At 45.0% G+C, this 22978-nt stretch overlaps 1 protein-coding gene and 1 long non-coding RNA gene across 2 annotated transcripts in view; one reads left to right on the top strand and one right to left on the bottom strand.

Annotated features, from left to right (window-relative positions):
- Positions 1-11933, bottom strand: part of LOC115802719 (uncharacterized) — a 90150-nt gene extending 78217 nt beyond the window's left edge. Inside the window, exons 1-2 of the long non-coding RNA XR_004023252.2 lie at positions 7436-11933; positions 5935-6038 (exon numbers count right to left, since the gene is read on the bottom strand). This is a non-coding gene — a long non-coding RNA (uncharacterized LOC115802719). The remainder of the gene's footprint in view (positions 1-5934; positions 6039-7435) is intronic.
- The window catches only part of GNAO1 (G protein subunit alpha o1), a 156454-nt gene continuing 141192 nt past the window's right edge, over positions 7717-22978 (top strand). The window contains exons 1-2 of the mRNA XM_022555835.2: positions 7717-8732; positions 8949-8991. Of these exons, the coding sequence (XP_022411543.1) occupies positions 8615-8732; positions 8949-8991 (161 nt within the window). The 5' untranslated portion in view covers positions 7717-8614. The remainder of the gene's footprint in view (positions 8733-8948; positions 8992-22978) is intronic.

Here is a 22978-nt window from a genome sequence, read left to right as displayed (position 1 = left end):
AATTGGGTGGTGATTATGAGCCATCATGTGCCTGCTGTGCTAAAACGGATATAAGGCAATTTGGAGAAAACCTTTCAAGATAGGCTTTAGAAAAAATTCCAGTATATCTAGGAGTGGTGTCACTTCTAAGCTGAAAAATCAAAGTCAAGCTACAATCCTTTCATAATATTGGCTTGTTTTGTTTACAAAGGTGTTATATTTCTAAAGCAAATGCCATAAGAAGTATGAAAGGTTTACTCGATCTGAAGGGAGGAAAAAAGAAACAGGAACCATTTCAATAGTGGAACAAATGGACTTGGATTCAAGAACTGAATGGATCTGTAACGTTTTCTTGCTTTGCCCTGTGGAGGGGTCTATTGCTCTGCCTTCAATAGTTTCCTAAATGTCACTCTCCAAGGTCTCTGTTCACTTAACTCAGATTTAGAATTATGGATGCAGAATACAGAAGATGCCTAAAATTCCATTCCTTAATTGAGGAAATTGAGGTCTGGAAAGAGAACAGAATTTCCCAAACCAAGACTAAAAGTTTTGTCTCTTGATTCCTAGTCCAGTGCTCTCTTCACTCTGTTGCCCTTCTTGATGTTACTTTTTTTTAGTTTTGAAAATTACTTTTCCAACCTACTGGGACTAAAGCTTTTCAATATCTTCCTTTAATAGTTGTATATCATCTACTCCCCATTTCTGGTTGTTACCTTTATGAGGGAGAGGGTGTTGCAAAACATGGAGAATATTCTGATAATTATACACTACAAAGATAATCTATTTTGTATTAAGAACTAGGAATAATTTATTAGAATAAATATCATTGGATCATGAATTGTTTAGATAAAGTTCATTTATGATGATCAATAATATCTGACAAAGGGGGGAAGGGGTATTGAGTAAAGTAATAACTCACTAAAATATAAATAATATAATTGGTCTAGGTACTGTTTAAAAGAGAAACTTAAAAAGAATCTGAAAAAGAATATATATATATGTGTATATATGCATATATATATGTGCATATATGTGTATATATATATACCCACACATATGTATAATTGAAACACTTTGCTGTACACCAGAACTTAACACAACACTGTAAATCAACTATACTTCAATTTAAAAAACAGCAACTTAGATATAATCTTTGAACCTTGGATCTTAGGGAAGTGGCATAATGTGGCAGAAAGGACACTGTCTTCGAATTCAGAAAATTTGGGTGACCATCTGATTACGTAATTTACCAGCTGCATGATCTTAGGTAAATCAGTTGAGCTTCCCTAAGCTTAATTTTATTATGCATAAAATGTAAATAGAAATCTGGGCTATTTCAAAGGGTTCTTAAAAGGATCAAATTAAATAATGTATGAGAGAGTGCTATAATTCAAAGATCAGGGACTATATGCACCATGATGGCAGGGGACCTAGTGTGTTGTTTTCAACAGTGTATTCCCAGTGTATTCCTAGAACAGAGTCTGGCATAGTAAACACAGTAAACACAATAAGTATGTATTAAATAAATGAAGGCAATGATAGGAAAAATTTCATTCTTATCACTATTTTCTTACTGGAGAAATGTTTATGGTAGGATAAAGCCAAGTATCAGAGTAGAGCAGAAGTGAGAGAAGCAAAAAAGAAGGAAAGAAGGATTGGTGTCACATCTTTCCTAAAACAGAAGCAGAGGTGGTAGAATCAAAGAAAGGATGATCAAATCGAACAATCCCCAAATTTACCCTTTTTCTTTCCCTGCCCCATTCATCCCACCTCTCAATCCATGAAAATTAATCCCAGTATTAATTTTTTTAAGATTGCTTTTGGGCATCCACCTCTTTAATTTTGGTCATTTTAAGCCATTACATTCAATGTTTTTATTGAAATCTGTATATGTCCTCTCTTTGGTCATTAGGGACAGTGCTGTTTTTAATTTATATTGGATGTAACTAATTCAGAGTCCTCCCTCCTCCTTTTTCTTTCCTCTTCTCTTAGCCCTCTCCAAAGGCTACAGTGGCCAAGGGGAAAGACAGCCAACTGCATGTGTTCCTTGAGAGGAAAATCAGTTCAGTTCTTTCCTTTCTACTTCAAGCTCTGAATGATCCTAGCTAAAAGTCCTATGGGATAGGTGTCTGGTTGAAAATACATCTCACTCTGAATTACCCTTCTTCAATTTTATAGATGTGCTCCATCACACACACACAGGAATTTTATAAAAATGTTTTTCTCTGCCACAGAGGTCAGGGTTTTACAGGCCTTTGGGGAACAGGTAATACACCCAAATGTTAGCTCAACTGAAGAACCATGTTTCCCCACTGGAACACTATGTTCTTGGTACTTGGCAGACTTTGGGAACACCCCAAACCACATGTACTTTAGAGGATGCAGACAGGTCACAAAATTAAATCATTCTAGTCTGGCCAAACACCCTCAACCTACTTCTAATAAGTTTGAATTAATTGATAGCCTCCCCCTCCCCCAGTCACACTTCTTACAGACAATCCAAACTGGTTTTAACTGAATTCAGATAAATTCACCTACTTTTTCCCTTCACAAACACAACTGACAGGAGCAAACAGAAACATTTCTATCTTTAAGGAGCAATGCGGTAATAAGACTTTGGACCTTGAAGCTTACAGAAGACTAATGAGATAATGTCTAAATGTGTTTGAGCTGCATGTATGAAAGGCTTATGGAGATAGGGAATATGATAAATAATGCAAGAAATCTTTGTGTTAGGAAATCTCTTGTCTTCTGGAGGACAAGAGTATTAAATAATACTTTACAAACATGTACCAGCTAATCACATCTGTCAACTCTAGCCCAGGTAAGTTAAAAAGTCCTATTATCCCTATTATAACAAATAAGAATCTTGGTTTCCGATGAAAGGTTTTCCAAGAAAATGCCAACAGGAATCACGGCTGTTAGGAAATGCTTTCATTTTAAGCCAAGCTTCCAACTTCAATTTCAGCTCTTGGTCAGTCTTATCAATGTGAAAGCACCAGTCCTAGCCCCCTCCAACTTTCCACTCAATTCAAGCCAAATGCATCCCTGTGGGATTCTCTTGCTATCCTAAATTGAGAAAAATCACAAAGCACACTCTCTTTGGGGTTCTTGAACCATCAAAATACACTCAGCAAATAATGTTCTCAACACCGACCACATAATGGACTTCAATAACCTAAGAGCTCAACTCAATTATCTACAAGGCTTCAAGCAAGTTCCTTCGTTTAAAAGTACACAAAACCTTTATTTATCCCATGTCATCTTTTATTCCTAACAATGATAAACTGATTTTTTTCATGAAGTCCGCAAAATAACAAATGAGAGAAGAAATTTAGCAAAGAATATTCTGATGGGAACTTCAAAAACATTTGGCATATGCTCTTCTCACAAGTTCCTAAATACCAACAAATCTCCCATTTGTTTGTTTAAAATCAGTATCATTTCATTTTTCAGAATCTTACTTGAAAATAAGTCATTACCTCTTTGAACTCACCCAATCTTAAAAGTTTTCCAGAATCAAGTCACAAAATTTCTATTAGAAAAATCAAAAAGTCTCAGAACTGCAAAGAACTTTGATATATGATCTGATTTAGCCCTTGTCTATAGACAGGTGAATTTGGTTAATAGCATTAAAATTGATGACCTGTGGACAATGGGCCATGCCTGACCTTTTGGGATATATACAAAGTGGTAACTCCCTCACCTCAAAGGAGTTTCCTGAGCACATCACTTGGGTGAGCACGTATGATTGTAAAAATGAACAATATCAGGCTCCACCTCAGACTCACTGATTCAGAAATTCTAGATATTCACCCAGGAATCTGCATTTTAAAAAGCATCCTACGTAATTCTTATGCACAATAACATTTGATAACCACTGTTCTGGTAGGTATGAGAGATGTGCACAAAATAATATTAATACCAGTCAGAGAAGCACTGAATAACAGCTAACAAGGACAATAGGATAAGGATAATAATATCTTCTAGGGACATAAAAAAAATTGGATCAGCATCTTCCCTCATTAATGCCAGATATTTATCAGAAAACTCTAAGTCATTTCTTAGCCTTACCCAGACATTCTTCTAAATTATATTCACCACTAAGTTAGAGTGTGAGCTATCAATTTTATAATAAAAACCCTTAGTGCAGAAACTTAAAAACCTCTAGTGATCTACCATTCTCCCCAAAATGTCTAATACGTTTGACATTTAGTTTGATTTCACTTAGCTCATGAACCACACATTTTAGCCTATTTTCTTCCCACGAGGAGAGTAACGTCCATAAGGAATAGTAATTCTCATAAGTTTTTCCTTTGACAGAAATACAAAAACTACTAAACATAAAGAAAATTTGAATTCAGAAACAGGAGAGATATTTAGGCTTTAAGAATATAAGCTACTAGTAGAATTAATTGGCACAGATTCTCTACCAGACCTAGCACTTTGTACAGAAAAATCACGTAGGGAGTGGATACCAATGCAGATTTTAGAATAGTCTGACTTGGTAGAAGTAAGATGGGTGACTGAATTTTTAACAAGCATCCCAGCTGATTCTGATGTGAATTGTTTTGAAACATTCCAGGGATTTCAAGATTTCAGGAAGCCAAGCTCATGTCTAAACCTCCCTTTGAGTCTAAGTCAATACATGAAACACGGTAGATGGTCAATACATGCATATTTAATTAAAGTACCCTCAAAAGGGAACAAATACGGAAATTCAGTTCATCAAATCAGAGCCCACATTCTGTAAGTTAGACCTGGAGGATCTTGCTTATATGGTAAATTACTGTCCTCCAGAATAGGAGCCACATGTGGTACAAAAGCAGCTCAATGTAGGCTTTTGTTGTTGCTTTTAGAAAGTATATAAAATATTCTGATCACCTACTTTTAAAATTAAAAGTATGCTGAACCATGTGTGGTAAGGGCTATAGTTGACCTAAGGTGGGGTAAAGGAGAATTATTCTTTTGGTCAGCAGGAACAATTAGAGAAATATAATTCTGAGGATCACATAAAATAAAACCAAATTGAATCTGTCCCTGATTACTCCTGATGTTAGGACTATAATTTCCTCATTCCCACAGGAATTAACTATGGACAAATTAAACACTTGTGGTATTATCTAATTACTAATAACTCACAGAGAACTGAGATGTTATCCTTACTTCTTTTGGTGGGGGGGACCAGAATATGATTGGTTTCTGGAGTTGTAAGCTTTCTGTGAGTCTAGGAAATATGAGATATATATATATATATATATATATATATATATGCAGACATAAATATATATATTTAAATATAAAATACTTATAACATGCTATCTCTCAAATAGTCCACAAACCTGTAAAAGGAGCCCTGCATTAGTACTAAATGACTGCATGACCTTGAACAATTTATTCAGCCCCTCAGAGGCTCAGTTTTCTCAGCTGTAAAATGGGTACCCAGGTTGATATGGGCCCAGGCTCTTTCCACTTAGCCATGATGCTCCTCACACCACAATCCCTAACTGAGGTTTATGTGGGAGGATCACTAGAGATAATTTTCATAAAAGTGCTCCGTAAGCTGTAAAGCACTCTACAGGTGAAGCGGATTATTGTTAGTCTTTTATGAAGCCGAGCTATAAAGATGCAAAGTGACCCAGAAAAAGAAAACAGCGTAGACAAACCTGAAATACAACACCTGTAGTGCCTAGAACATTACCCTGTTCATGGCTGGTAGGTGCTTAGTAAGTATTGAGTAAAGAAAAACACAAAACATAGGTTTGTGCCTCCACCATACTAGGTATGATACCAAGAAGGAATAAATATACCCAAAATCAAAGATAGTTTGATTCAACCATGTAAACCACAATGCCCCAAGAGTCTAAGATCTTCAATTAAAAATTACTTCATATGAAAGAGCATTAAAATGTAAAATATGACCCACCATTTACAAAGAAATGGTTATGGTCTTACCTCTTCAGTATTTCAGATGCAGCCTCGTAGGGGTTGCAGAATCTGGGTGAGGTGGCTGAATTTTTTCCCTATATCTGAGAGATCTGCATAATCATCCTAGCAACCTTTAAAAGAAATAACAAATTCTATAGAATATTGGTTACCTAAGCTCTGTTTTGGATCTGGGAGGCTGATTTTTAGTGACAGCCAGATTTTAAGCAAAACAGATTCATCCCCTAAGCTCCCCTCCTCAATACACACACAAAAGGAGACTGGGTAGGGGTGGAGGGGCAAGTGGGGAAGAAGTTATTTACTTAATAAAACAATTCTTTATAAGAGTCCTTTGTCAGTTTTCTACAATATTGAAATGTGATCTAAGTTTAAATATTCAAATTACATACAACTTTTGACATAGACAGCTATTTGTGGAATGAGACAAACCCAAACTAGGAAACAACAAATTGAAAAATGTTTTCTTCTGCATGGGCTTTAATTGCCTCCCCCCCCATTGCAAATGTATTTTTATGCTGGGTAACATTACCAAAAAACAGGGGTGTTTTTTCTATTGTTGAAATGAAACAAACAAGTTTGCCTTCAGAGCCACAAAAATGCCCAACTATTAGAAAAAACGTTTTCCACTGGCCGGTTGCCTCTCCTATCCCCATGCAATCTTTCCTATTGGCCCCTTTTTCTAGGAGGGCCCCTGAGGCTGTCTGATGGAACTGATTGTAAAACCATTTTGTGCAGTGAGAACTAATTTCTTCAAAATCTCAGAGACCGCCTAGAACATGCCCGATCTTTGGCAGAAGTGTATGTGTTTCCTCAGTATCTGATGAGCTGTACGCTGAGTAACTGACCCAGGGTTGCTGGGTCTTTATTTTAAAAAGATATGGGGCGGGGGAGTGTTTTAAAAGATTTAGAGGAAGAAGCTCTCGTCTCTCAAAATCTATTCATTTAATGTATTTGTGTTTTGGGAACAGGCAAAACAAGAGGGCTCAGTGCAAAAATCTCAACCAAACTAAACCTTTCAAAATGAGCAAAAAGCATTTAAGCTCTGTGTTGAGAAAGTAAGCATCACTTGCATGAAAACCTGTCCCTCCCATCCAAAAGCTGCCCAGTGTGGGAACTGTCTCCTGCGCTGCCCTTTTGGCCGGCAATCTTGGAGCAGGGTCCGCGATGGCAAAGGGAGGCAGAGTCTCCTTGAGAACAGGCCCTGGCTTTGTCTCATCCTGCTGTGTTCCTCTCCTCACAGCCTCCTTTCTCACATACTAGGTGCTCAATAAATGTTTGTGGGACGCAGGAAGCGAAAAATCCGAATCTGCCCCTACGCCCCAAGGGCGAATGATTGGGAACGCAGGTTCCCTCAGAACCACGGTCTCCTCGAGTTAACCGAGGCCACCTGACCTCGGCTGCTACGGCCCTAGCAGCCGGAGAGCAACCAAGAAGGCGCGCTGTTGGAGCCAAGATGGAGAGGAGGCAGGGAGCGAGGGAGGCGGCGCCGGCCGCGACCCAGTGGACCCACCTGACGGTGGCGCGGGCTACCCAGCCCCGAGCTCGCGTTGACCAGGCCCGAGCCGCCAAAGCACTGGGCGAGGGCGGAGGCGGAGGCGGAGGCGGGGAGGGGCGCCCCGGCTCGAGCCCGGCCCCAGGCCCCGCCCCCGCTAGGCCTCGCACGAGCCCACCTCGGGGAGCCGCGGGCCCTGAGGGGAGTGGGGGGAGGGTGGGGGAGGGGAGGCCGCGCCGCGCGCGCGCCCCCGCTAGTTACGCGGGCCTCGGCGCGCGCACCTCCCCCGCCCCCCCGCCCCTCCCCGTCTCGGGGGCCCGGCGCGCGGCCCTGCTGACGTCAGCGGGCGGCTGGCCGTGCGGGGTGCGCAGAGCAGCTGGCGCACTCGCGCGCTGCGCTCGCCCCCTCCCCCGCCCGGTCTGTGGAGCGCGCGCGCTCGCTCGCTCGCTCTCCCTTCATTTTTTTTCTCCCCTCCCTCCCAGCCTCTCTCCTCTCTCGCTCCCCCTCGAGCTCCCGGCTGCCCGCGGCTCCGTCGCGCTTTCCCTTTCTCTTCGGTAGGCTCCACCGAGCGATGCTGGCTCTGGGAAACAGCGACGCCGTCTCCCGCTAGAGACCTGCCCCCCGGCCCGGCCCCTTGCCCAGCCCTGCCCAGCGCGCGGGGGTCGGCGAAGGCGCCGCGGACGCACCGACGGCTGAGGAACAGCGATGCAAATACACTAGCAGCACCCCCTAACTCACTCCCTCCACACCCCGCGCCGCCTCCTCCTCCGGCAGCAGCGGCAGAAGGACCCACCCTGCCCCCCACCCCACCCTCCGCCGGCTCCGGCTGCGATTCCTGCCTCGACTATTATTTTATTTATTTTGGGTCGTGCACAAGCCTCAGTGCCTGCAGCTCGCGCCTCCTCGGACCGCGGGCGCCTCCTCCCTCGGCTCCGGAACCCCAGACCCCGGCCACCCTCGCCTCGACACCCCCAGAGCCCCGCCAGCTGCCGCGAGTCTCCGCGGCTGGAATCTTGTTAGAGGCTGTCTTTTTTGGGGGTTCTGGTTTCCCGACATTTTTGTTTTCAGCCAAGGGGAGGCTATCGTGATTTTTTCCCCTTTGAGCCCAGGCTCCGCTTTCTGGGGGGGTGGGGGGCGCGCCGAGCCGGGGAGCCGTGCCAGCCGAGTCGTGCGGGCTGTGGCAGGGAAGGGGCCACCATGGGATGTACTCTGAGCGCAGAGGAGCGAGCCGCCCTCGAGCGGAGCAAGGCGATTGAGAAAAACCTCAAAGAGGATGGCATCAGCGCCGCCAAAGACGTGAAATTACTCCTGCTGGGTAAGGACCGGGACTGCCACCCCCATCCCCCGACCCCGGCCACTCTGCACCCCCCCACCAGTCCCCCCTCCACTCGCTCCTGGGGAGACCTGGTCCCCGAGTTGGCACCACCATGTGCCCAGGATCGCCCACTCCCTCGCATGCCTTACCCCCCAACCCCCCACCCCGGTCCCCTAAGCTGACACTCACCAAATTTTCCCCCGTCTGTCCCAACAGGGGCTGGAGAATCTGGAAAAAGCACCATTGTGAAGCAGATGAAGTAAGTCCCTGTGGCATTGGGATTTGTACTTTTATTAAGTATAATTTTTAAATAATTTTTATTACCTTGCTCACTTCACATTGCTCTCTAGGCCCGGTTTTTAATTCGTGCACACACGCACACGCATACACACACCTGAATTTGACTCCCCTCCCCCAGGCCCTACGTTGGTTCTGGGTCCTCCACCCCAACTCCCAGGGTGGGTGTTTTTTTCTCCGGGCTGGGGTGGAGGGAAGGGGAGCGCCTGTAGTTGTATGAATGACAGTGTCCGCCATATTGATCAGAACATCACATTATTGGCATGATTATGATCATTACTCTTGATTGTGTGGTGTTTCCTGTGTGTCGCTGCGTCTATTTCTATCTCTGTGTCTCTGTATCATTCTGTCTCTATTTCTCTCTTCTCCTTCCTCCACCCCCTACTCCACATCCATAATCCCACTTCCCCCTACTCTTCTCCTGGGGCAGTGATTTTTGAACTTGGCTAAAACATGGAGGGGACCCAGCCCTAGGCTGGGGTGGAGTATCAAGTGTCTGCTGTTCATGGATTTGGTGCTGAATTAGAGGCTGTGGTTTCTACCCCTCCTCCCCACCCCCAAAGGACGGAGGTTAGGGGAAGGGGTGTGTGGTAGGGGAGGGGGTGGGTGTTCAAGCGAATGTGGCTGGCACAGGTGTATCCAAGGTAGAGGTGGAAGGAGGACGCTGGCTGTGAGGCTGAATGCCCGCCCCTTGCTGCTCCCCCACCTTTCTCCCCCATCCTCCCAGCCTTTGCTCTCCTGACACTGGCAGTTTTCGTTCACTCTATGGCCTTTATCAGTGTATTTATTTACACTCTGCATAGGCTGTGTTCCATGTAATCTACCCACAATGCGGATTTCAGGCCCCACTTGCTGCACCACCCCCTTCTGCCTTAGGTATCAGTTTCCCCTCCTAATTAGCTGGGGGTGGATTTGAGTGATGGTTGAAAATTAAAACAAAATGGGATATTCCTTCCCTTCCACACTTTCTCAGTAAGGAGCCTTGCCCCTCCTTCCTACTCCCAGGCTTGCTTCTTGCCCCATCCACTCCTGGTTAGCAGTTCCTGGTGAGCCCACAGGCAGCTTTGCTTGGGGAGGGGGTGACCTTAGGAAAGGGGTGCGCGCCCTTGGGCCTCCTAGACCCACTGCTTCCGTTGGCCTCTCGGTTCGGGACGGAGGAGTTCGTTAAGACCTTTTAGCGAGGATTCCACGTCGCTTTGCTGTGACACCTTCGTGCACACACAGCTCCTAATTAGGGGTTGCTGTGCAGTAAACAAAAATGATTATTTTTCAACTTGACAGAATAGCCGAAGTTATTGCATCCCGTAGGAAAACAATGGAAAGTAAAAACCCCTTTCGCAGAAAGGTGGGTGGGAGACGAAGCATGCTTGTGGTTTCAGAACCAAGATGCAAAAAATCTTGCATGTGTAACAGGCATGACAAGCGGGTTCTAGGCGGCGCCATGATGGTAGGGAGTAGCGACTCGGAGACAATTTCTCCCGTCTGCTTGACGTGTTCTTATTTTTGTTCGAGAGCTCCCTGGGGCTTTATGTGCAGAGGCCCCTTGGCTTGCCGCACCCAAATTATCCACGGGTAATTTGGCCTGGGGCTTCTTTGAAGCTTGTGCAACCCAAATGGATGGGAAGGCGGGGCCTGGGGAATTGCTCGTTGCAACAAGGTGCATGTTGCATCTGCCTGGAGCCCTTGCAGGTCGGTAAGTGCAAGCAGCACCACCCCTTTCTCCCTAAAGGGGACGTTTCAAAACTTCAGAACTCTGTAATCTGCAGTGGCAGGCTTGCAGCCCAGTAGAAGCCCCAGCCACCGGAGCTGGGTGAGGTTTCAGGCGCTGCGAGTGGTGGACAGCGCCCAGCCGAGGCTGGAAAAGTCGAGGAGGCTCAGCTTGGTGGCGCTCGGCTCGGCTCGGCGCAGGCTGGGCTCGAGGCTCGGAGGGACTCGGCAGTGTTCGGAGCCGAGCCTCTTCGAAGGAGGCCGAAGGCATTCGGAAACGCTCGGTTGAGGGAAGCGGGGATGGAAGCGGGGTGTATGCTAGAGTCTGGAAATTAACTTTGCATCTGCCAAAGCACCTCCTTACCTGCTTTTCCTGAACAAGCTCCATAACTTAGGTTGATTTAATAAGAAGTTTAAAAATATATACTGAGTACCCTGAAGGATACCTCGCCTTTTTTATTCAGACAGAGGCACGCTCTCCAAGGAGATAGGCGTGCCATTTTAGAATGAAATTTCCTAATTATGTACTGGGGCAGAAAATCTTAAATGAAGGCTGTATTTAGACTTCTCCGGGAAAGTCTTCTGCGTCTCATATTTGGTTACACAGAGGAGGGAGGGGGGAAAATCAAGCGTTAGATATTTCAGATGGTTAAATCAGACGTCCTGGCACTTTCTCTCTTTTCCCTGCACTCCTCCCTTTATCACCTGACAGGATGCCTTTTTGGAGAAAAATAACAGGCAAAATTGAGATTTTGTAGGTAAAACTGTTAGTATATTTTTAAAAAATACACCAGTTCTCTTTAGGAAGTGAGTTAAGTTTGCTCAAAAAGTGAGTCAGAAAGATTTCTGGCCCATGTAAATTTTGCCACAAGGGACCCTAGTGTCCTGTCCTGAAGCATTCATGAATGGCAGCTTTTCCTATGAGCCCTCCAGCTTGGCTTGAAATAAATCAGATCAGGGCCTTGTGTCAAGCTGGATGCAGGACTTGTTTTATTAACCACAAAATGTGGGATTGGTGTCACTGTATCCTAGTGACAAATTCTTTTGAGCCTTCCCTTGAAGAGGTGATTTTCCAGATTGCCACTTGGGTGAGAGTCACTTGAATCAGGCGAACTGTACTATGGGTGGGGCTGGCCCTGAAAATCTAGGTGGCATTTACAGAACGCAATTTTGGACTTGCCCGGCCAGTACGATTGGTTAACAACCTATCAGACCATACTTACGAGTTAATCAGGATGCTCTTTTATTTCACCCAGGCAGATGAAATTAGAGCGTTCTCTGTGAGTGATGCCCTGTGAGAACTCGATGACTTCCTAATGGGGACTGGGGTTTAATAGCCCAGCCTGTTGCATTGAGAGGAAGAATATTGATATTGAGACATCTCCAGATCCTTTTTAATCAGCATTTCCAGAAGAGCAAAGAGCCACTCCATTCAGCGTACATTCTTATCCACATTATGGCGTGCTGATTAGAAGACGGACGGGGCTTCCATATATGCCTGTAGTAACTGAAATTATATCACAAAGGCCTGGCTGGCAGATGCTGTTTAGAACAAAGTGTTAACACCCATACCAGCCTAGGAACATTGCAGGGAAACTGACCTTTGACATTCTTTTGCTTGATACATGTTGCAGTGGGAAACTTGCATCCATTAAGAGGGCTACATGTTAGACTGTCATTTGAAAAGCGTGATTCTTAATACTTTATTAAAATTTTCATTTGAAAATAGCTTGCTAGGTTTTTTTTCCTTTGTGTATGGGATTGTGAACTAGTGTTTGGGAGCTCTGTGTCAGACAATCCAGAACATTTCCGTACTGAGAAATAAACAATGATCATTGAGACGGCAAAATATAATTTTACACATACCATGAGTAATCAGTGACGTTTTATGTGTGACATTTTAAATAATTTTGCTTGTTAGGAGCTCCTGACCTCACCTGTGATACAGCCTCATCATTTTTGCAGTCATTTAGGGGACTCTTATTCCAATTAATCAAAATTTTAACAGCAAGTGTTAATTTTATTTAATCACCAAAACCCTCTCAAAGAAATCTCTTAAGGCATTATATATGGAATCAACAGAATCACTTTAAGTGACTTCCCATTCTGAGCAAATAGTGACAACTACGTGGACCGTCTACCTGATGAAAATGTAAAATGAACTGTGGAGTTGCTGTGGACACCACAGTTTGTCCTCATTTGAGATGTTGAGTTTTCTGTGATGTCATATTTAGGCTATCTGTTGTCTCTGGAGCATTAAGTGAATTTTTAGGGAGCTAGAGAGTCCGAAGGTAGCAATTGAGGCATGGCTTGCTAGCTGGTAGGCTTTATATAAGTGAACACAGTAAAGTGGAGCACTTTGGATGTGTGTTCCTTTCCAAGGTGCTTGCTCAGTGCCACTGGTAAAACAAAATTTAAGGATTTAGTGAAGACACCATTGCTCATACAAATATCCCAGCCCTTCCAGTAGGATTGGAGTCCAAGGAGAGACCCTACCAGACAGGGAAGACAATCTTAAGATTGCCAAAAGCTGGTGGTTTCCTCCTACCAGCTGACCCTGACTTTGTAATTAGGGTGTTTAGTCTTTGGCTTAGGTTCAGGGCAAGCCTGTGTTCATCCAGCACACCACTGTTTGGCACCTGCTAAGTGGCAGGCATGAGAGGAGGTGAACAGCAACTTGCAGCCATTACTCAGTAAAAGTACAGTCGTCTGAAAGGGCGTTTCCTGCACATCCCCAAACGGTCCCATGCTGGGGCAGCGCTCCACTGAGAGCTCCTCGATCTGTGGACTTCTTGTTTCTGCAGTCATCTCTTTGGCTGCTTTGCTCCCCCTCCCCTTCCTCCTGTCTCCATGTTTATTCAAATGGATGCACCTTGCTCTCTGGAGACAGTGTGAGCGCAAACAGAATGTCAGATCAAGTAGCAGATGAGTTCTCCTTTGCTGATGGATGGTGCTCTCTCCCTCCTTACTGTTCACTGAGCTGTAAATACCAGCAGACCTTCCTGCCAGAAGAGTAGCAAACAGTCCACCTGATCGCCTCAGGAATCAGCTGTGGAATTCTTGAACCTCAGTCACCTGTTAGATTCTGAAATCGAACCCGTGTGCTTATTGAAAGGGTTGTTGCTGATGAGATTAAATGGATGAAGCTTCATGCAGGATTGACAAGACTCCAGAGGAATCCAGAATTTCTAGTCTCTGTGTGGAGCTAGATTAGATTTATAGTGCCCAGAGTCAGAGGACTGTCTTTTTTTTTTAGCACTTGGAACTCCCCAGATTATATCATGCATCTTAGCCACACCTGCTAAAGATAAGACAGGATCACTTATGTTTTTCAGCTTCTCACTGTTAATACTGGAGATTTAATATGAGTAGAATAAGGTCATATTTTTCTGACATGTGCTCAGTCAATCTGGAGGCAGGGACTTGGTTCCCTCTCTCCCAGGGTGTTCTAAGTCTCTCATTTCTTACAAAGCTAGACGGACCGTTATCACAAGAGCACATTTTGATCTGAAAGACAGTAGACAAGCTGGTGAGGAGGTGATTTCAAACTGAAAAAAACATTTTGGAAAGAATTACCCCAAAATATGACACTAGCAAAGAACAACTTTTGATTTTGAAAAAATTTTTTAAATGTGCACGTATGTGTATGTTTACATACATACTACATGGATTTTAAAATGGTTAGCAGATGCTGTAAGAAGAGCACTTCACCTCACTTTATTGACTGCATCATCATAAAAAGCTTGAAGGTGCTCAAACTGCATTCTAAGAATTTGTTCAAACCGGTATCACATTCTTATTTTATTCTGTGTTTCTCATTTATGCACAATACTGGTTAGGAAAGAAACCTCCTGAGAAATCAGTCATTAGCATAGCGGAGGAAGGAGAGAAAGGAGCAGTGACCTGTTACTGGTTCAAAGAGATAGGTGGATTCCTATTGGGAGAAGCCGTTTAGCGTGCTTTTAAAACTGAGAGGCAGTTAGCAGCTTGGGCTCTGTAACCAGGCTGCTTGGCTTTAAATCTTGACTCTACCACTAACTAGAAGTGTGCCCTTAAACAAGTTACTTTCTTGTGCCTTAGTTTCCTTGCCTGTAAAATGGGGCTGATAATAAAAATACCTAACAGGCTTGTGAATATTAAGTGATGTAATATATGAAATGCCCTTTTAACAGTTTTCTAGAAATCATTTTACACATGTCAGCTACAGTTGTGATTCCTTTGATTGATTAGTGGGTGTTCCCTTCCCATATGGAGTTCTCAAGTATGTGGGCCTTAGCTTGCCTGAGAGCCAGAAGCGGGGCGCTGTGGTTCACGCTCAGGGCTTCTTCCCCTTGCCTGCTCTGCAGCATCAGTTATATAACTAACTGTGTTGTCATAAGTGATATGACATTTTTGATGGCGCAGCTGCTTCAGCCCAGGAGGTTGGAGTGATATTACAGAGAGTGGGAGAGAGCACTGGACCAGGAGTCGAGATAGGTGGCTCTGCCCCTGCTGTTCTGGGGGCTCCGTTTCCTGGAGTAGTTGGCCCAGGGCTACCCCAAGCTCCTTTCCTGTTCTAAGTGAGCTGTGAAATTGGGAATTACCTTCATGTTCAGATTCTTGAGGTCTTTGATGCGAGGTTCTAAACATAGAAGAATCAATTCTGGCTCCCTCCTGAGGGGGTAGGGGGTACCCATGAAAGCCCTTTTAAGGCCAAGATAATTGCAGAATAGCAACCTCAACCACAAAGCTTTCTCAGCCAGGAAAGTCCTGAGAGGCATTTAGAGAAAACCACCTCTAACCAAACTTTTCATGCAGATGTGCTTTTCAAACCAAAGAGGAGGATCTGAAAGTATCCTGTGATTGAGAAACAGGATGTTTCTGGGAGGAGGGACCCAGTGACATGTTAAAGGAAGAAGTGGTTTGTCTGTGGCTTCCAGGATGCTTAGAAATGGAGACAGCCCTGACTTCCCCCCTGGATGGGAGGGCTACATAGACAGGAAGGCACTTGCCCGGGTTCAGGTGCATAAGATCCAAGGAGTTGGGAGATTTGCAGAATAGTTAAAGGGGAGGCTCAGGAGAGCTGTGTTTTAATTTTGGCTCCTTCTCTAACTTGACTTTGGGCAAGTCGTTTAGCCCCTCTGAGCCTCAGTCTTTTCATCTCTTACTTAGGATATGAGCTAGAATTCCTCAGGCCTCTTTCAGGATTCTAGCTCAGTAAATGCAAAGAGAAACCTAGAAGCCTGAAATGCAGGGGGGAATAGTGGGAGTATTTACCGCCCACAGCTTTTATCTGCTGAGCCATCTTTAGTTCTAATTTTCTTTACAGAAAAGAGGAAAAACATTGTGCTTTTCATAGCACCAAAAAATTAAAGTAAAATAAAATCCTGTAAGGCTAATAGTCAGTGCCTTGAATTTGTCCCCCTGCTCGCTTGATTTCTCAACCAAAAATAGAGGAAAGGGAGATAATATATTTAAGGATAGGACTGCATCACCAAGAATTTACCCTGGATTCCCTGCTGATGACTTAGCCAACAGATAGGTTTTCTGTGGAAAATTGTTACTTACGGGAACAACTTCCCCATGCTGTAAAATCAACCTGGGCCACCTGCCTCCAGAGTCTTAGAGCACTAATATTTATTACACAGTGTAAATTAATTAGGTGTTTATGTATCTGTCTCTCTTGCTAGTCTGGGTGCCCCCTCCCTACCAGGTCTCCCTAAAGCAGGAATGGTGGCTTATTTTTGCTCGTCATACAGCACTGAGCCCAATGTCTGGCACAAAGGAGGTGCTTAATAAATGTTCATTGAAGAAAAGAGAGAAAGAACTGAGGTGCACAAAGAATGCAAACTCATTTCTACAAAAGATGGAATAATAATATTGAAAGCCTTTGTTGGTCATAGACTGTTTTCATCATTTTCAGTCCCATCTGTTATCCTCATTTGTTTCTTCTCATCAACCTATGAGGAAATACAGTCATCAATTCCATCTTACAGATGAGGAAGTGAGGCTCAGAGAAGTTAGGTTAACTGTGTAACTTAACGTCACACAGCTTAGTAAGTGACAGCAATGTATTGAGATCATGATTTGCCTGATTCCAAAACCTATGTCCTTTCCATTCTGACACCACACAGTTCTTACTAGACCACCACTAGTGTGGGCAATAGAGAGCTGGCAGGCCAGGACCCAGTACCCATCAGCAAACAGTATGGCACAAGCCTTGATTGAGGTCAGTGGCTGAGAGAATAGCAAGTGGTTGGTTGGGGCCGGGTTCCTTCCGGAGGTGGAGGTGGTGGTCACCATCGTGTATCACATTGATTCTGACGCCGGAGTGGTCCCTAATCACCATCTGGACAGCTCCTGGAATCATTTTCCATTCCTGCCTCAGAAGTGTGGGCCATTAGTAGGTGGCAACAGAGAGGAGCTGCCACTGAAGGTTCAGGCTTTGGTGGAAGGAAGTGGTCGGAGAAGACTTGGGAAAGACAGGGTAGTAGGATATCCATCCATTCAGCCATCCATCCATTAATCCATCTGCTCACCCATAAGCATTTACTGAGCACCTAGTGTGAGCTAGACATATACATGATGCCATGGAAGTAGGGAGGAAGGTCTTAGTCCCTGCTCTTGAGGAACTCAGCCTAATGGGAGGTATGTGTAAAAGACACTTACACCTCAGAGCAGGAAGTGCCACGGGGCTGTGGGAGAACAGAGGGCACCTTCTCTAGGCAGGAACATTGGCCAAGAGAAATGACATGTGGGCTGGGTCTTAAAAATGAATGGTAGTTAGCAGGTGGAGAAAAGGAATGCCAGACAGAGGAATCAACATGTAAGAAGGCACTGAGATATGTCACCACATGGACATGCTGGGAATGTGAAGTAATTTGGTTTGATTAGAACACAGTATATAAAAGGAGTGTCAAGAGATGGAGGATAAAAGATGAGACAGAGACCCGGTCGTGAAGGGCCTTGTTATTGTGCCAAAGACTTTGGATTTTATTCTGAGTATAATGAGATGCCACCAAATGGTTTTTTTAAAATTCAAGTATAACTGACATAACATTATATTAGTTTCAGGTGTACAGTGAGATGATTCGGTATTTGTATATATTGCAAAATGATCACCACAGTAAGTCTAGTTAACATCCATCACCATACATAGTTAAAATTTTTTACCTTGTGATGAGAACTTTCAAGAACCAGAGAATTTTAAGGAAATGGGTTGGCCGGATCACTTTGTGCGTTAGAAAGATCACCTATGTGGACTGGAGGAGTCAGGTTCTGAGGTTGGGCGACCAGATGGAAAGTTATTTCTGTGATCCAGGTGGGAAAAGATTAAGAACTAAACTAAAGTGGTAGTAGTGGGAGGTGGGAAAAGGAGATAGATTTAAGAGCTATTTGGGCGGTGCAATAATTGAATTTTTTTGATGATCAACTGGAATGGCATTGAGGAGGAACTACATTTTAAAGGATGTAGACAAAAATGAGTCCAGGATTCCTGGTTTGGGCCACTGGTGGGATGGTAGTGCCGTTCCCTGAGATAGAGAAATGCAGGAGGAAGAGGGAAGGCTTGAGGAGAAGAATGCTGACTTATTTTGGTCATGTTTGGTCATGATTCTTGTGGATCACCCAAGTGGAGATCCCTGGCAGGCAGTTGGATATGTGGATGAGGAGATAGGATGCACCTGGGGAGAAGGGTCAACTTGGAATTCTTTGGTGCTCATGGGCAGTGAGAGCCTTGAAAGTTGGGAATCTCACCAGGCTAAGTGAGAAGGGGAGAGAAGGCAGAGGATGCATCTCCCCCCCCATCCCCCCTACAGCTCCAGGAACTGAGAAACATCTAGGGAGGGGAGGCTGTGATGGAAACCAAGAAGGAGTGAGCTAAGAGGCGGAAAAGAAAATCCAAGGCAGAGCAGCCTCATGGGAGCCAAGGAAGGAAAGAATTTCAAGAAGGCGAGGAAGTAGTTGAGTGGGATACTGCAAGAGTCAAATAAGATGAAGACTGGCAGGTGACCACTGGGTCTGGAAACTTGTTGGCAACCTTGGCAAGAGCAGTTTCAATAGAGGGACGGCAGAAAAGCCAAACTGCAGTGGGGTTAAGCATGTGGGATTGAGGAAGTTGAGGCCACAAATGGAGTCTCCTGGAAAAGAAACTGGAACTGTAGAAGGAAGAGGGGAGAAGGGGAGAGGGCTCAGGGAGGATTTATTTGACCTCATTTGGCTCCCATGCGGGGACTTGGATCCACTGAGAAGCCGTAAAGAAAGAGTCCAGACCGAGGGAGATGCGGAAGGTATAGGAAAGAGGAAGTGGTAGAAAGAGCAGAGCTGCAAGAGGATGGGCAGGGAGGAGGGAGTGCAGAGTATGGATGGGCAGCTTAATCTGGACATGAATGTGCATCTCCTCCCCTGAGACTGACAGGAAGGCCATAAGCATGGGGTGTGTGTACAGAAATTTGGGGGTGGGATGGTGGGGACAAGAAGTTGGAGTTCTTGCCTTATCGTTTATTCTTCTCTGTGAAGTGGGAAGAATTAAAAAGCAGGTGAGCTCGTTTACCAAACACCAAAGGCTGGTAACCTTTGTTCTATTCAAACCACTCATTCATTTACTCAATATTTATCTAGCACCTGTTATGTGTTAGGCATATGTTCTAGGTGCTTGGAGATTCGGTGGTGGGCAAGTCAGTCCCAGGGGAATCAGGCAATGACTTCACAAAGAAATAATTGGACATAGTAATTGCAGACTGAAAATTTTTCTGGAGACACAGCTTTGCGTGAAGCCTTATACTGATCACATAGGAATCCAATTCCTGCCCTCAGAGAGTTGGATCAGTTGGGGGAGACAATCAGTGCACAGAAGAGGCAAAACTGGAATTTGATTTGGACAAGGGCTCAGGATTAAGCCTGGAGGCAGTAGGTGGAGAAATGAGAGTTCAGTGGAACTGGGTTGTTCTACTCTGCCCAGATTCCCTCATTCCAGGCTGTCCCCGTGGGGCTGCCATGACTACCCCTGCTGCTTGAAAATAGAAATGGGCATGTGACCCAGGCCTTGCCATTCACAAATTCCCATTCCCCTGGCCATAGTGATCTTTCCAGGGGATGTGGTGTGATTCAGTCCAGGTCGAGCAGAGTCCTTCTCTGGGATTTTATAGTTACTATGAGAAAGGAGCTCTTCATCTGGGATCCCAGAAAGGTCCTCACTGGGTTGGATTGATGAAAGCCCGGAGCTGTCTGTGGCCATGTTTCCACATCTCCATTACTCTGTGCAGGAAGGAAGTTTACCTATTGTGGGGGAGACTTCGGGGGATGAAGGAATGGGGGGAAGAGAGGAGAGAGAGGGGTTTCCAGAAAGACCTTTGATGATAATTATTGTATTCTCTGAAGCTGGCTCTATGCACTGAACAGTTACATGAACCAATAAATCCCTTCTTTCACATAAACTAATTTGAGCTGGAATTCTCTCCTTTACAACCAAAATCATCTTAAAATTGGGTAAGGCCTTCCAGGAAGATGAAACAGTATGAGCTGAAGCACAAAAGCAAGACTCAAACATGCAGGGCACCGTCATGGGGTAGTGGACAGTCTTATGTACCTGAAGAGTTGGGGTTTGTGGGAATATGAGAAGTGTGGAAAGGAAGAGTGGAGCTGGATTGCAGGCTTCCCTGAGCATATTTCGCTACAGAGTACACACTGTGAATACATGGTAGGGTGCACTAACCTCCTCCCTACATGGTAGGGTAGTAGAGTGCCAAGTCAGGAGAGCTTGAAAAGGGAGACCAGAGAAGAGGCTCAAGAGCAGAGAGAGATTTCTGTAGTCTGCACTAGAGGATTGCTATGAAAGGCAATGAGGAATTGGATGGGGGAGAGATTTTAGAGGCAGAATAAGTGAGACCTGGTGTCTAGTTGAACATGGGGAGAAAAGAGTAGATCAGAAGAGTCCTCCCAGTTTTGAACCTGGATTTTGGAGTTTAGTTATGCCGTCAAGTTAGGAAGCATAAGAGCAGGGAGAGGAGTAGCAGAGGGAAGATGGCAAGTCAGACCGCAAGTACGAATTTCCGGTCCTTGTAGGATAACTTACGTGTTCACAATGTTCAGTGGTTTTCTTGGGGAAGAGAGGTCGGGGCTGGAAGGAGAGTAGGGGACTCTTGGCTGCCCTGTGTGGTAAGACCATGAGAGTCAGTGGATGCAGTGCCCCTGGGGTGGGAATGCAGATGAAGAGGAGAAGGGGTCTCAAGGAAGGATTCCACCCCCCACATTGTGGAGGTGAGGCAGGGGAGCCTGCCTTCCATAGACCCAGAGGTAGCTCCAGCTGGGAAAAGGGGCTGGAGGTCAGAGGCACAAGAGGAGGCCCTGCCACGTGTGCTTCAGGAAGTTTTGTGTGGCAAGCAGGGTTCTGTTCCGTGGCATTGTCCAGTTAGATGAGGACTAAGAAAAGGCTATTGTATTTTGGTGATTGAGGCTATTAGTGGCCTTTAAAAGAGCAGTGTCAGTGGAGGGGAAGGGATAAAAGCCAAATTCAAGAACATTTTAAGGTGGAGATAAGGCTGAACTGGGATTAAGGAAACTTGAGTTCTACCCCAGCTCTGTCCCTATTTAGCTTGGTGGCCCCAGGCAAGTTCCTTAACTTCTCTAGGATTTAGTATCTTTACATATAAAATTAGGAGACTGGACCGAACGAGCTATAAGCTTCTGCTCAAGTCTTGAGGTCATAATTTAAGTTTTGCTATCCAGCAAAACAGATGTCCTCGTGGCAAAGGAATTCCCTGCCTTCTCCCTTGGCCACCCCCAACTGAGATAATAAATTATAACAAAATTAAGCTTTCAGAACTCTAGTGCTAATTGAGAGGGAAAACTGGGACATCAGCTCAGGGAACTGTGGACACCAGTGCATGTCGTGTCCACGTGTACCCTTCGCTGAGCGCGTGGGGCCCTGCGAGGCAGGAATTTGTCTCATAATCTCTCAGGGTTTACAAGACCAGGGTCCTGTGTGGCTCTTCCCTGGGGAAGAGTGCAAGACAGAATAACCCCTGGGCTCCCCCTGCCTCTCTGAATTCACATGGATAGGAGAAAGAAGGCCCGTGAGCCTGAGCTGGCTGTGTGTGGGAGCTCCAGCCAGGTGAGCAAAGAAGAGTCGAAGGGACCCAGGCCTCAGGAGAGAAACAAGCCTGACGGCTCCAGAGGGCCAGGATGGGAGAGGCCCCGGCTCTGTGTCCCAGGCATTCTGTGGCCCCATCATTGGGGACTTTGGGGACTTTGGGGAAGGGATGGTAGAATGGCAGTAGGGAGACCCTGGTTCGGAGTTGTGGCCAGTCCTCCTACCCTTTTTCCCCCCCCCATGTGCATGCAGTATAAGGCCTGTTTCTTCTTTGAATCTTCTTAGAGTTTCAACCACGTGGACCTCACTAGTCCCTACTTCTTTGGCACACGTGTGTTCATTCTGTGAATCCCAATGGAAGCCCAACCATGGGTTGGCATTATTCTAAGTTTCTAGGAACGGAGCTCTTAATAAGACCTACAAGCTCCCTGCTTATTTTAAGGACCTTACAGCTTTAGAGAAGGGGGATAGACAGTAAACAAGTAAATGAATGAGCAAGGTCATTTCATGTTCTAAAGGAAGAAATAGGGCTCAAACAGTGGGGAGTGGTGAGAGGCGATGAGGGAAAGAAAGCTGGTCAGGAAAGAGCTGAGGAAGAGGGAAGAGCAGATGCAAAGCCTCCTAAGGCAGAAATGAGCGAAAAGGCAGCCAGGGAGGCCGGACCACAGGGAAGGAAAAGTAACGCGAAACGGGATTAAAGAGGCAGGGAGGAGCCACGGTGCAACCCACGGAGAGGCATTTGGGTTTCATTCTGAATGCCATGGGGGCTTAAAACACAGGACGACTTGACCTGACTTATGTATTAAAGAGATTCCTCTGCATTCTGGAAAAAGCAAAACAATAGGGACAGAAATCACATCACTGATTTCTAGGGATGGTAGGAGAGAGAGATTGACTACAAGGGGGTAACAAGGGAACTTTTGGAGGTGATAGAAAATATTCTGTCTCTTAATTGGTGGTTACACAACTATATATGTTTATCAAAACTCATCAAGCTGTATACCCAAAAAGAGTGAATTTACTGTAAGTAAATTATACTTCAGTAAATCTGACTTGTAAAATGTCCATTTTTTAGGAGTTCCCTGGTGGTCCATTGGTTAGGACTCTGCACTTCCACTGCAAGAGGCACGGGTTCGATCCGTGGTCAGGGAACTAAGATTCTGCATGCCACGCA

Source organism: Delphinapterus leucas, chromosome 20 (assembly GCF_059928025.1).
Source record: "Delphinapterus leucas isolate spDelLeu-1000000601 "Yukka" chromosome 20, BTC_Dleu_Yukka2, whole genome shotgun sequence".
Lineage (NCBI taxonomy): Eukaryota > Metazoa > Chordata > Mammalia > Artiodactyla > Monodontidae > Delphinapterus > Delphinapterus leucas.
Note: the sequence above shows the minus strand (reverse complement) of the source record. Positions and strands in the feature narration are given on the sequence as shown.